Raw genomic sequence first — 12,738 nt, 5'->3', positions numbered from 1 at the left:
TACAGAGGTCAAACTCTATAATTTCACCGCAGGTGGCACGTTTCATCATCACTTGTTGTAGACTCTTTAAATTTGGTATGTAGACACTTATTGAGCATCTCTACATGTTGACCAAAAAAGTAGGTCAATGTGACCAACTTTTCAGTGATAAGTAGGTCAAGTTTGTAAAATCCTCTGAAGACATTATTATAGAAAATTGTGTTGCCCAAGGTTACACATGACTTGACCAAGTCAGTGTGATTCCTCTCTGTGTATTTGCTCCTCTCTATTTCAAGACTATAGCTAAATTAGGCAATATTTCAACAGTAAGTATGTAAATAGCCTGCATGCCTACTTACAACATTATCAAAGCAGTGCCAAGAATGAACTCCCTGGTAGAACAGCCAAAATGACCAAGTCAGTGTGATTCCTATCTTTTCAATATCTCATGAGCGTTGATAGCTAGAACAATGAAATTTTTACTGTCAATACTTCTGATGAGACTACATGACATAAGGTGCGGGTTTTTGATTTGACCTACTTCAGAAGGTCACAGAGGTCAAACTCTAAAATTTCAGCGAAGGTGGCACGTTTCGTCATTAGTTGTCCTAGACTCTTCAAATTTGATATTTGATTTGGCATCTGTACATATTAACAAAAAACTCTGGTCAATGTGAGCTACTTTTCAGGTGTAAGTAGGTTAGGTCATACAACTCAATGTGAGTTATATCAAGAAACCTTCACTGTGTGATTCTCAAAGCGGCATCATTGATCGATGTAATCAAGATTGACATAGAGCGTATAACTATTACATTTTGACCTTTATCTAGTTTCCAAGGTCAAAAAGGTCAAACTCTAAAATTCCACTGAAGTTGATGCATTTCACTACTATTTGTCTGAGATTCTTCAAATTTTATATGGAGACACCTATTGGGCATCTGTACAAGTTGACGCAATTCGGGTCAATTGTGACCTAGTTTATCAAGTTGCAGAAGTCAAACTCTAAAAGTGTCATTGACAGTGCCACATTTTGTCATATCTAAAAGTAAATTTAACCTCCATATGTCATTTCATCTGCAACTAAATGATTCCCAGGTGAGCACAATGTCCCCAGGGCATTTCATTTGAATCAGCCACCCATCTTTTTCACCTGTAGTTTGCCTGTGAACGTCATCTGTCATTCTGGTGCGTGATGACGTGACGTCGAGCCCCGATCACAGTCATGACACAATAGAAACTGGCAAAACGATCGATTAGAAACCGACTGAACTGATAGAATGTTCATGTATGCATTACTTGGACTGAAGAAAATCAAAACACGAACCGATAAAATTTTAAATAGAACACGGCGATTATTAGGACATGAACCACAGTTCGGTCTGTGATTCTGTCGGTTTGTGTGTTGGTTCGTCCGAGTGTCGTACTTTAAATGATAGCATTACGGATCGATCAGGAACCGTGTAAAATAGGGTACGATGCGATACATACTTGTGGACCTGGCTGTCATCCCATTGCAATGGTGAACTTGGTTGTATTTGAGCAGTGCACATCAGTGGCCCAGTAATGTAGAAATTGAATAATTCTCGTAATGCAACATAACATTTTGTTTTTTTTAGAAGAAACTGCCAACCTATTGTCCAAGTTATGTTTACAAGAATCGAAAAAGAACATGTCCATCTCAAGATCACCAACTATGGCAGATCAGACAAATCAGACAAATGAACAGGTGAGTTTATGATCATGTCAGTCCAGCATTGTATTTTTCAAGAAAAACCATAATAAACAATTCATGAGCTGACAGAGTCTAATCCATTTCATTTTACTCACCAGATGCACCCTCAAATAATTATCTGTACGTTACATCTTAATCTATGGAAATAGTTTACTTCTCAGAAGACTCTTAGATTACATAACCAAAAGAGGCCCTATCCCTGTCACATAGTATGTCTGTCCTATCCCTGTCACATAGTATTCCTTCTATCCCTGTCACATAGTATGGTCACTTACAGTTATTAGAATAAGTCATGAGTATTCTAATGAATTGATCAGTTTCGATCTGATTGACAAATTAAGGGATCAATTCCAATACTCACCTAAAAAAACCACTACGTAAAAACGACTAGCTATAGGCTGTACTAGGGATGCCATAGGCTATGTTACACTTCCAATGTGGTTAAATAATCAGCTAGTAGGTAAAATAGAAAATTTACAACATAACCGTATGTGATTTCTTTGCTGTCTAACACGCCATTTCTTTATGCTGTTATGGAAGAACATTCAGGATAAACCTGAAGAAAATCAGACGGAGTAAAAGTTGATAAATTTGGTAATATACAATGATCGTTTGGTACCTCAGACTAAGGCAATAAATGTGGCAGTTCTGTAGAAAAACAGTGCTGCTTTGCTAAATTCACACAAATTATAAGGTCAGTGGTATGTATGTTTAAAGTTTTGAGGCTTTGGTAGCCTTGAGTTGGCCTTTATCTCCTCTCTAAAAAGGAGTGTCTTTTTGGCTCTCCGTAGGGGAGTCTATACTATACAGCAGTGTCCGTCGTATTCTGTCATTGTCGTCTGTATCCTGTATCTAGAGCTATGAACTTGAAACTTTGTACACAGGAACCCCCAGGTCGTCAGGTAACCTCCGACATGGAATTTCGATCTGAGTCTTGACTTGGCCACCAGGGGGCAAAAAATGAAAACCTTGAAAGTGTGATATCTCTCTTATAATTGACTTCTTTTAGATAAAACTTTTATCATAGGTTCTGTTAGCAAGGATACATCATGTATTTTACTTTTTAAGGTCGCAGAGGTCAATGGCGTAATTTGGCTCTTTGTGTGTTTCTACGGCATGTTTCTTAACCACTGAAGCTATGAACATGAAACTTGGTACACATGACCCCCTACATCGGGTAACCTCTCGCCCTGGATTTCACTGGTTCCTTATTTTTATGGTAGGTACTCCAAGCAAAGATACATCACATGTCATACCAATTTTGATATGACTTACTTTTCAAGATCACAGAGGTCAAATGGTGTAAATCAGTCGTTAGGCTTTAGTATGGCACTTTTCTTAAAGGCCTACCCTGTTCGCTAAAAATGTTGAAGTTGTAATTGAATTGGAAAATTTTCAATTGCGTAAATAGGTACTAAATATAAATTTCAGCATTGCCTTTCTGTAGACATAAATACAAAGTTTCAACAAATTTGTATTCATAATAACTGCACTACGGCATTGTGCATTAGTGGATTTCTATTTTACTGGACCATCAGTATTTACAAACAGTTTACCCCTTTAACTGCAGTGACCATAGGTCTTACATATTATACGTACATGTATGTATGGTACCCTTTAGTCAGGTTATCTCAGTGGCCAAAATTTGGTTCAATGTGATTCACTGCTTGGCCAGCCAATTATAAAAATCTTCAATATGTGATTATTGTTTTACTACTTGCCTGATGGCCACCAAATTGATATCATGGCCACATCTAACCATCATGATTATCATACAGTATCATATGTCACATGGGTTTTAATTTGGCCCTCTCTTTCAAGGTCACAGAGGTTAAATGGCATAACATTTTTATTTGGCTATATACTATTGCATGTTTCCTAACCAGCATGAATTCTTTACCACCAGATATCTATACTGTGAGTACAATGGCCCCTGGCCTTTTCATGGCTATGGGCTATATGAAATCTCCTAGACCATTCAATGTACCAACTTAAAACTTGGGTAAATGTATGATACTATTATGGGGGGGGGGGGGGGAAGACTAGCTGTGAATCACTTGGAGTCAAGAAATGCTTTTCACTTCTTATAATTGATAAATCTTGAATAACACAGCACATTTACATACAGTTACAATAGATAGGAGAACCAGATATGTGAGTGTGTGTTTCGTGTGTTTCCAGTCTGGAGTCCAAAACTACGAAAGCCTAGAAGGCTCATTCGACAAAACTTACTTCGACAAAATTGACTTCCACAAAACTCACTTCAACAAAGACTTCGACAAAATTGATTTCGACAAAACTCACTTCGACAAAATTGACTTCGCCAAAATTCACTTCGACAAAACTCACTTCAACAAAACTCACTTCGACAAAATCGACCAATCAAATCGTGTTTTACATACCTACCTATGTGTTTTACAGGTAGGCCAGAGGTCGGTATTTAGGTCAAAGTAGCTATTATGGCGGTCAAGGATCCACCCAACACGAGGGTATCAATCTCTGATGAGCAAAACTCGTTCGTATTTATTTTCCGAAACCGCGAGTCACTAAAGGTAGAAGAGCTTGTTAAGTACACTACTTATAAATGAGTTTTATGAGTAAGGGCCTGGCCTAACGGCCTGCGGTAATTGTAAGACGCTGTCAGTACTGTAAAATCACGGCACGGATATCTGTTTGTATGTATCATGATATGCTACCATACACATAAAGCATCCGTCTATATAAGATACATGTCCACAAGAAATGTAGTGAAGCAGAAAATAAATGCGAACGAGTTTTGCTCATCAGAGATTGATACCCTCGTGTTGGGTGGATCCTTGACCGCCATGATAGCTACTATGACCTAAATACCGACCTGAGACAAGACCACTAATGAATATTCATAGGTTGGAGGGTCGAGGCCTATCAATTAGACGAGTGCATGTTTTTAACTCTCAAGTACATATTTGGAGAGGTATTGAAAAAATATTTGCTGTGGCAAGTCTACAGATATAAAGAAATTATTTGATGAAAAAATTAATTTCGAATTTTGCTAATTTGGTAATAGGGGGCGTGTTTTGAGTTTTTTCTGCCAGTTGGCTGAAAAGAGTGGAAATATCAAAGTCCGTCTAATTTGTCGATTATCAAAAAATTTCCGTGGTCAATCACCAGTTTATTTTTCACCATTTACTTGCCCGACTGTCCGGAATAACATAATCTAAATTTCAGATTCACAACCGCACGCATTATTTGATGCGTCGCGGTCAAACATTGACAATTTGACTGCTAAAAGGCTTAAAAAATCAACTGTGGTCTTGTCTCACCTCTGGCCTACCTATGTAAAACACATAGGTAGGTATGTAAAACACGATTTGATTGGTCGATTTTGTCGAAGTGAGTTTTGTCGAAATCAATTTTGTCGAAGTCTTTGTTGAAGTGAGTTTTGTCGAAGTAATTTTTGTCGAATGAGCCTTCTGGGCTTTCGTACAAAACCGAGTTCCTATACAATGTCATGAGATTCACCAAGAAAACAAGTTACTTACAACATGTATTACTTGGAGACAGAAATAAAAATAATGCCAAACAGAAACACGTTTTGGAGTGGCTAATCCCTCATCAATAACATGCTAATTAATACCAATTATAAACTATTGTTTTACTTCAAGCTGTGCTAGTTCAGGCCTAAGCGAAAAGTATATGGTAGAAAGAGAAGAGTAAATCACCAAAGATTTACACCATAAAAATACTCCTCCACTGATGTGAACAACACCTTTATATTTCAACCCATTCCTGTCTCGAAAATAAACAAAGGGTGATATCTCACTTATTAGTGTTTCGTTTTCGATAACTATGTTATGATGGATACTCTTAAGCTTGCAGCACACTAGCCGCCAACTTCGGCGTTCACAGGCGTTTTTTGCCGCAAGAGTCCTGAACGCCTGAAAAATCCCTAGTCTGCTACGAACGGTGTCGGCGAATGCGACTTGACGCCACTTGCCGCAACTAAATGCCAAATATCTAACATGTTTGATTTTTGACGCGTGTCGCCGCTTTTGAACGCAATAAGAAGCCAGGTTTGCTACGGATGGCTGCCTGACTTGGCGTCGGCGGTGAGGCTATGGCCAATCAGCTTGTGTCTTGATGTCACATGATTTCAAAATGGCAGCCTAAAGTTGCGGAAAAGGCGCTACTGGACGCCAATTCTGGGCAGGTGTGCTCTGACCGGGATCCACTGGCCACCAACTTTGGCGTTGAGAGGCGTCAGCCGAACGCTTATATTAAGGACAGCACTTGTCAGTCCCATGGGTGTCCTCAATAGGGAGGTTCTGCTGTAATATGTCATGCTCCTAAAGGGTTAACTACTTGCCGGATTGCCACCAATTTCATATTTGGGGTACATCTAACCACCATACCGTATCTGTCGAATGGATTCTTGATTTCATCTACTTTTCAAGATCACAGAGATTAAATGGCATAAATGTTCCATTCAGCTATATACTATAGCATGTTTCTTAACCAGCATGAATTTTCAAAGACAGACAAAGAAGTCAATATGTCTTTCAACCTTCCCCAACAATGAGTGGAAATACTCCGAAACGGAAACACTCAATGACAAAATGTTGCCCTCCCATAAGCCCGCAGCACACTAGCCGCCAACTTCTACGTTCACAGGCATTTTTTGCCACAAGAGTCCTGAACGCCTGAAAAATCCCTAGTCTGCTACGAACGGCGTCGGCAAACGCCACTTGACGCCACTAAACGCCAAATATCTAACATGTTTGATTTTTGACGCGTGTCGCCGCGTTTGAACGCAATAAGAAGCCAGGTTTGCTACGGATGGCCGCCTGACTTGGCGTCGACGGCGAGGCTATGGCCAATCAGCTTGCGCTTGATGTCACATGATATCAAAATGGCAGCCTAAAGTGGCGGAAAAGACGCTACTGGACGCCAATTCTGGGCAGGTGTGCTCTGACCGGGATCCACTAGCCGCCAACTTTGGCGTCGAGAGGCGTCAGCCGAAAGCTTCTTGTCGCCAAAGTTGGCGGCTGGTGTGCTGCGGGCTACAGGATGCCACCCTACAATCATGCACTGACACAGAATAAGAGTCAAGTCAGTTAAAATGATCACACCACTAAGCCAGACTAGCTTTTAAGCAACATAAAAAAGAAAAAAAGAAGACACAGTTCATTCTAGTATTACACCCGTATGTGGATTCCTGTTTGAAACACCCAGTATGAACTACAAATTCCTGTTTACGATGCATTCAGTCATTTGTACAATGGCCTATTGGTAATATGTCATACCTTCTAACCCTGGGGCTCTGGCTAGATCCTGTGGGGGTAACATTATTTTTTGCTTATTTCTTTAAGTTTGATTTGACATTTACGAAGGATGACGGGAATAGGCGCATCAAGAATCGGAAGGGGGGCACGTGGTCCTCATGTCCAAAAACTCTTTTTTCAGATACATTGTTATTACAGTAATGAATTAAAATCAATTGCAGGCCTAACAACAAGATTGGTGTGTTTATATCCCTCCATATTCTGAGCTAACAACTTGTTCCAAAACATTACAAGATGGCTTTTATATGTCTGGTTTATTGTATTAGTAAACAAGGTGATAGACATGCACTGTTGCTGAAATTGGCAGAAATATCACCACATTGGGATGTCACTCATTAAAATATAGCAATACTACAAGATCGGGTACAGCACATATCATCTGTCCACCAGATGCGCAGGATATAGCTTTTATATTTCTATTGTGTTTGGCTACTGTATTCATAAATTCTCTTTTGCGGAAGTGTACTATAGCCCATAGTACCATTAGTATAGCAAGGCCATTTGTACACTATTAACACCAGACACTGATCCATGGGGCACACCAGCCGCCCGCCCCCCCCCCCCACATTTTTGATCATCAAACATTTTTCTAGTCTCCAAAATGTTCGCCGCATTGTTCAAATGCACTCTTATTTATAAGTCAATAGGGTAGAAATAGCACGCCTTGTTTCTGTCGGTACAAAAAATAACAAAAACCTGTGTTAGAAAACAATCATTTGTTTCAGGCAAACGAAACACATAAGTTGTTGTCAGTTATGAGGGAAACGCATCTAAGGCACTTAAACCTCACAGAATTTTCTGGGGGAGTACCCCAGCTCTCTCGGGCAATTAACTGGAAGCCATGATGAAGCCTATTTTAATTCAGTTACCAACTGAGCTGATGTGCAAAACAGTAAAAAGAATGACCAAAATTCAACAAAAAAATATACTCTGCTTTTGCAGTACGAATTGTTGACTTTATATAGATGTGAAGTATCTAAAAAATTAGGCAGATGTGTTAGCTGTTGATTGACAAACAAAACCTTAATCAAACAGACATTAAGCTGTGTGCACTCACTAATCGGTATGAGATTTGTAATAAAAAAATTCCTAATTAGGTTGTAATCAATTGCAAACTTGTTACAGGCACACTGTTGTATCATGAGATGACTCAAAATGACTCAAAATTTACAAATCATAAATATATGTAAAGCCCGCAGCACACTAGCCGCCAACTTTGGCGTTCACAGGCGTTTTTTGCCGCAAGAGTCCTGAACGCCTGAAAAATTCCTAGTCTGCTATGAACGGCGTCGGCGAACGTGACTTGATGCCACTTGCCGCAACTAAACCCCAAATATCTAACATGTTTGATTTTAGACGCGTGTCACCGCGTTTGAATGCAAGAAGATGCCAGGTGTGCTGCGGATGGCCGCCTGGCTTGGCATCGGCGGCGAGGCTATGGCCAATCAGCTTGCGTCTTGATGTCACATGATTTCGCACTGCATGGCCCAAGATGGCCCAGGATGGGTTAAAGTGGCGGAAAAGATGCTACTGGACGCCAATTCTGGGCAGGTGTGCTCTGACCGGGATTCACTGGCCACCAACTTTGGCGTCGAGAGGTGTCAGCCGAACGCTTCTTGTCGCCAAAGTTGGCGGCTAGTGTGCTGCGGGCTTTAGGTTTCAGCCAAATGGCATGTTCAACAATATTGGAACGGTATACTCACACCACTTTGCGCCTAATGTTTGCCAAAACAGGCTCAACGATGGGAAAATGAATCGTTTTCTAATCTAGAAAACCAAGAAACTGGGCTTCAAAATCATAAAACTATTAAATATTAAATTAAATAACAGTGACAGTAAATTAGAAAAATGTTAATAGAACAAAAATGCATCTTCTTAACATGCTAGCGTTTGACCACAAAAGTCGAGCCATTTTGCATGTTTTCATGATTTGTTCATTTTTACGACAGGAGCGAAATTAACCCTTTGGACACTAAATTTTTGGCTCACCGTAAGGGGAGTCTATATGATAGCGCTGTGTCCGTCGTCGTCGTCGTCGTCGTCGTCGTCGTCGTCGTATCCTAACAGTGGCACGTTTCTTAACTGCTAGGGCTATGAACTTGAAACTTTGTACACAGAATGCCCCAGGTCAGCTGACCTCTGACACTGATTTTTAGTCCGATCTGATTCTCTGTTTGGCCACCAGGGGGCCAAATGTTGATATCTAAAAAGTGTGATATCTCGCTTATCAGTGACTTGTTTTCGATAAAACTTTTGTTGTAGGTACTCATAGCAAATATACATTTTATATTATACGGGTTTTTAATTTGACCTTGTTTTCAAGGTCACAGAGGTCATATGGCGTAAATTGGCCATTAGAGTGTAAACTATGGCACGTTTCTTAACCACTAAAGCTATGAACTTGAAACTTGGTACATATAACCCCCTATATCACATAGCCTCTGGTGCTGAATTTCAGTTTGATCTGATTCTCAACTTTGCCACCAGGGGGCCAAAAGTGGAAATCTAAAAAGTGTGATATCTCGCTTATAAGTGACTTGTTTTCGATAAAATTTTTATGGTAGGTACTCTTAGGAAGAATACATCACATATCTTACGGGTTTTCAATTTGACGTACTTTTCAAGGTCACAGAGGTCATATGGCGTAAATTGGCCGCTAGAGTGTAAACTATGGCACGTTTCTTAACCATTAAAGCTATGAACTTGAAACTTGGTGCATATAACCCCCTACACCAGATAACCTCTGATGCCGAATTCCCGATCTGATTCTTTATTCGGCCACCAGGGGGCCATAATGGAAAAAGTAAGAAGTGCAATATCTTGCTTATTTGAGTGAATTGTTGTCGATAAATTTTTTATGGCAGAGACTTCTAGCAAGGATACACCACATGTCCTACGATTTTTGGATTTGACCTCCTTTTCTAGGTCACAGAGGTCAAATGGCGTAAATTGGCCGTTAAAGTGTAACTATGGCACGTTTCTTAACTGCTGAAGCTATGAACTTGAAAGTTGGTACATGTAACCCCCTACATCAGATAATCTCTGACACCGAATTTTGGCCTGATCTGATTCTTGATTTGGCCACCAGCGGGTCAAAACTGAAAATGTAGGACATGCAAAATCTCGCTTATTAATGACTTTTTTTCGATGAAATTTTTATTGCAGGGACTCTTAGCAATCACACGATATTGATCTTGTTGATGTCATAGACAATTATTGGTTGGATCATAAAGATAAACTTGTCTTATTACTTGACATCAATACACATCTAAAAAAAGTCTTCATGCCTGATTGTGTTCACCATATTCACCTCTAAACTAAGCATGATCCTGCCTACTAAAAGATGAATACGGTGAGCACAATGGCCCCTGGCCGTTTCATTTTAGAAAATCAGAAAATGTTATACCCACACTTCACAGGGCTATGACATAATGAATATTGGTGTTATGTCAATAGTTTTTAGCTCACCTCTTAGCAGAGGTGAGCTTATCCCATACCGTGGCGTCCGTCGTCCGTCGTCGTCGTCGTCGTCGTCGTCGTCGTCGTCGTCGTCGTCGTCGTCGTCCGTCGTCCGTTAGCAGGGCACGTTTCGTAACTGTTAGAGCTATTGAGTTGAAACTTGGTACACATGTACCCTTATGTAATGACACCTGGGAGACCAAGTTTCGGTCCGATTTGTTTCATGGTTTGGCCACCAGGGGGACAAACGTTAAAAGTGAAAATATGCAATATCTCCCTTAATAGGGAGCTCTTAGCGAGCTTTATGGTTAGAGAGTGTGTGTATACCATCAACGAAAAAAACTTGACCCGGAACCAGAAAACCTCCACACCCAGGTGACAGTTTTGCACGCGAATCGTATACGCTAATGCACAGCAATTTACCTGGGGAGAGATTTTCTTTTTCCAAACAATTCAGCGGGACGCTACGATGTTTACGCAGAGAAGCCGCTGTTCGGTTGAAGATTTCGTCAAAACAGGGCCGAATCAAAGTGTAACGATACCCTGGGGCGAATCGAAATGCATTAAACAACAAGCTGCATCGCTGCCAGAGATTATTTTTCTCTTTCCGCGAAGAAATCGTGCTTTTAACTGGCAAAATTCCGCAAAAGATTTTCCGTCTGCTAACTTTTCCGTAGTTTCAAGCGCACCAACATGATCGGTCCGGGGCTGCCCGTTTCGACGACGATTTCGTCAATATCATGGGGTGTGGCAAGATGTCGACGGTCTGGTCCCATTTATAATGCAATAATCTTGAAAGTACATTGGTCTCAATGTCTATTTCCCCGTTTCCATGACAAAATCCTACCGTGAAACTTGAAACCACCATTTCAATTTTCCGTAGAAAGCGCATGCGCACTAACTCAAACGCGCGCGCTACCCTCAGGTCTCATAAGCCGGTGCGGAGGCCAGGCCTACCTGCCTCCAAAAATGACGCGACGTCATTTCATGCATACCCCTGTTCCAGCGGCTGTAGACTTGGCAGTACCTTACTCTCACACAAACCTATACATTTCTGAATAGCTTGTCTCTTGTAGAATACATCTGACCAAGTTTCAACGTCGTCTAGACATACAGTCATGCATAGACTGATGTAGCACAATGCATGAGACACCCTGTATAACACAAATTTGAAAAATGTCACCTCTATGCCTTATAACTTCAAGATTAACACCTGATTACCACTGGCTAGTGAGACCTCAAACTATTCAGGACGGGGGGGGGGGGTCGGCTAAGGTCTTTTTGAATTAGAATATAAATCTTAATTACACTTGGGTCTTGGGATCATTATGCTTATCTCCGGGCAAAAATACCTATCCTTCTCCTGTTGTGTTTAGTTTCCCACATTCTCCCCACTCTTATTTTCTATACTGCGACAGCTAGCGTCTATTGGGTCAACTGCCATGATGGCATCATCCTAACTATATCCCCCCTCTCCCACCCACCAACTACTCGCCATCAATCATTGACATTGTGTGCTAGCCAACTGCTTCTTCGGTCAACTGCCATGATGGTATTATCCTAACTATATACCCCCCCCCCCCCCCCCCCCCCGAGTCTTCTCGCTCACCAGCCCTATTAACGAAGAGCTCCCTATCAAGGCCTGAGCCTTCCTCATATTAGTAGTCGGGAAATTTTGAAAAAAATATGGTAGGTACTTCTAGCAAAGGTGCATCATATATCCTCCGGGTTTTTGATTTGACCTCCTTTTAAAGGTCACAGAGGTCAAATGGTGTAAATTAGCCGTTAGGATGTAACGATGGCACGTTTCTAAACTGCAATGACTATTGATACCAAATTTGGTACACATTTACCCCTTAGTCAGGTGATCTCAGGGACCAAAGTTTGGTCCAATATGATTCACCACTTGACCACCAGGGGGCAAAATCCAAAAACCTTAAAAATGTGATTATTCCTTAACTTCTTGCCCGATTGCCACCAATTTGATATCATGGGTACATCTAACCACCATACAGTATATGTCACACAGGTTTTTAATTTGACCTTCTTGTCAAGGTCACAGAGGTCAAATGGCGTAAATTCGCCGTCAGGCCGTAACTATGGCACGTTTCTTAACTGCAATGACTATTGATCACAAATTAAGTACACATGTACCCCTTGGTCAGGTGATCTCAGGTACCGAAGTTTGGTGCGATCTGATTTGCCGTTTGGCCTCCAGGGAGGGGGCCAAATCCTAAATTCTTCAAA

At 40.8% G+C, this 12,738-nt stretch overlaps 1 protein-coding gene across 1 annotated transcript in view; it reads left to right on the top strand.

The window, feature by feature from the left end:
- The window catches only part of LOC135484794 (uncharacterized), a 266,119-nt gene that overhangs the window by 217,294 nt on the left and 36,087 nt on the right, over positions 1–12,738 (top strand). Inside the window, exon 21 of the mRNA XM_064766477.1 lies at positions 1,596–1,705. Within this exon, the coding sequence (XP_064622547.1) occupies positions 1,596–1,705 (110 nt within the window). The remainder of the gene's footprint in view (positions 1–1,595; positions 1,706–12,738) is intronic.

This window comes from Lineus longissimus, chromosome 3, assembly GCF_910592395.1.
Source record: "Lineus longissimus chromosome 3, tnLinLong1.2, whole genome shotgun sequence".
NCBI lineage: Eukaryota > Metazoa > Nemertea > Pilidiophora > Heteronemertea > Lineidae > Lineus > Lineus longissimus.
The sequence above is the reverse complement of the archived record's forward strand: the minus strand, read 5'-3'. Positions and strand labels throughout refer to the sequence as shown.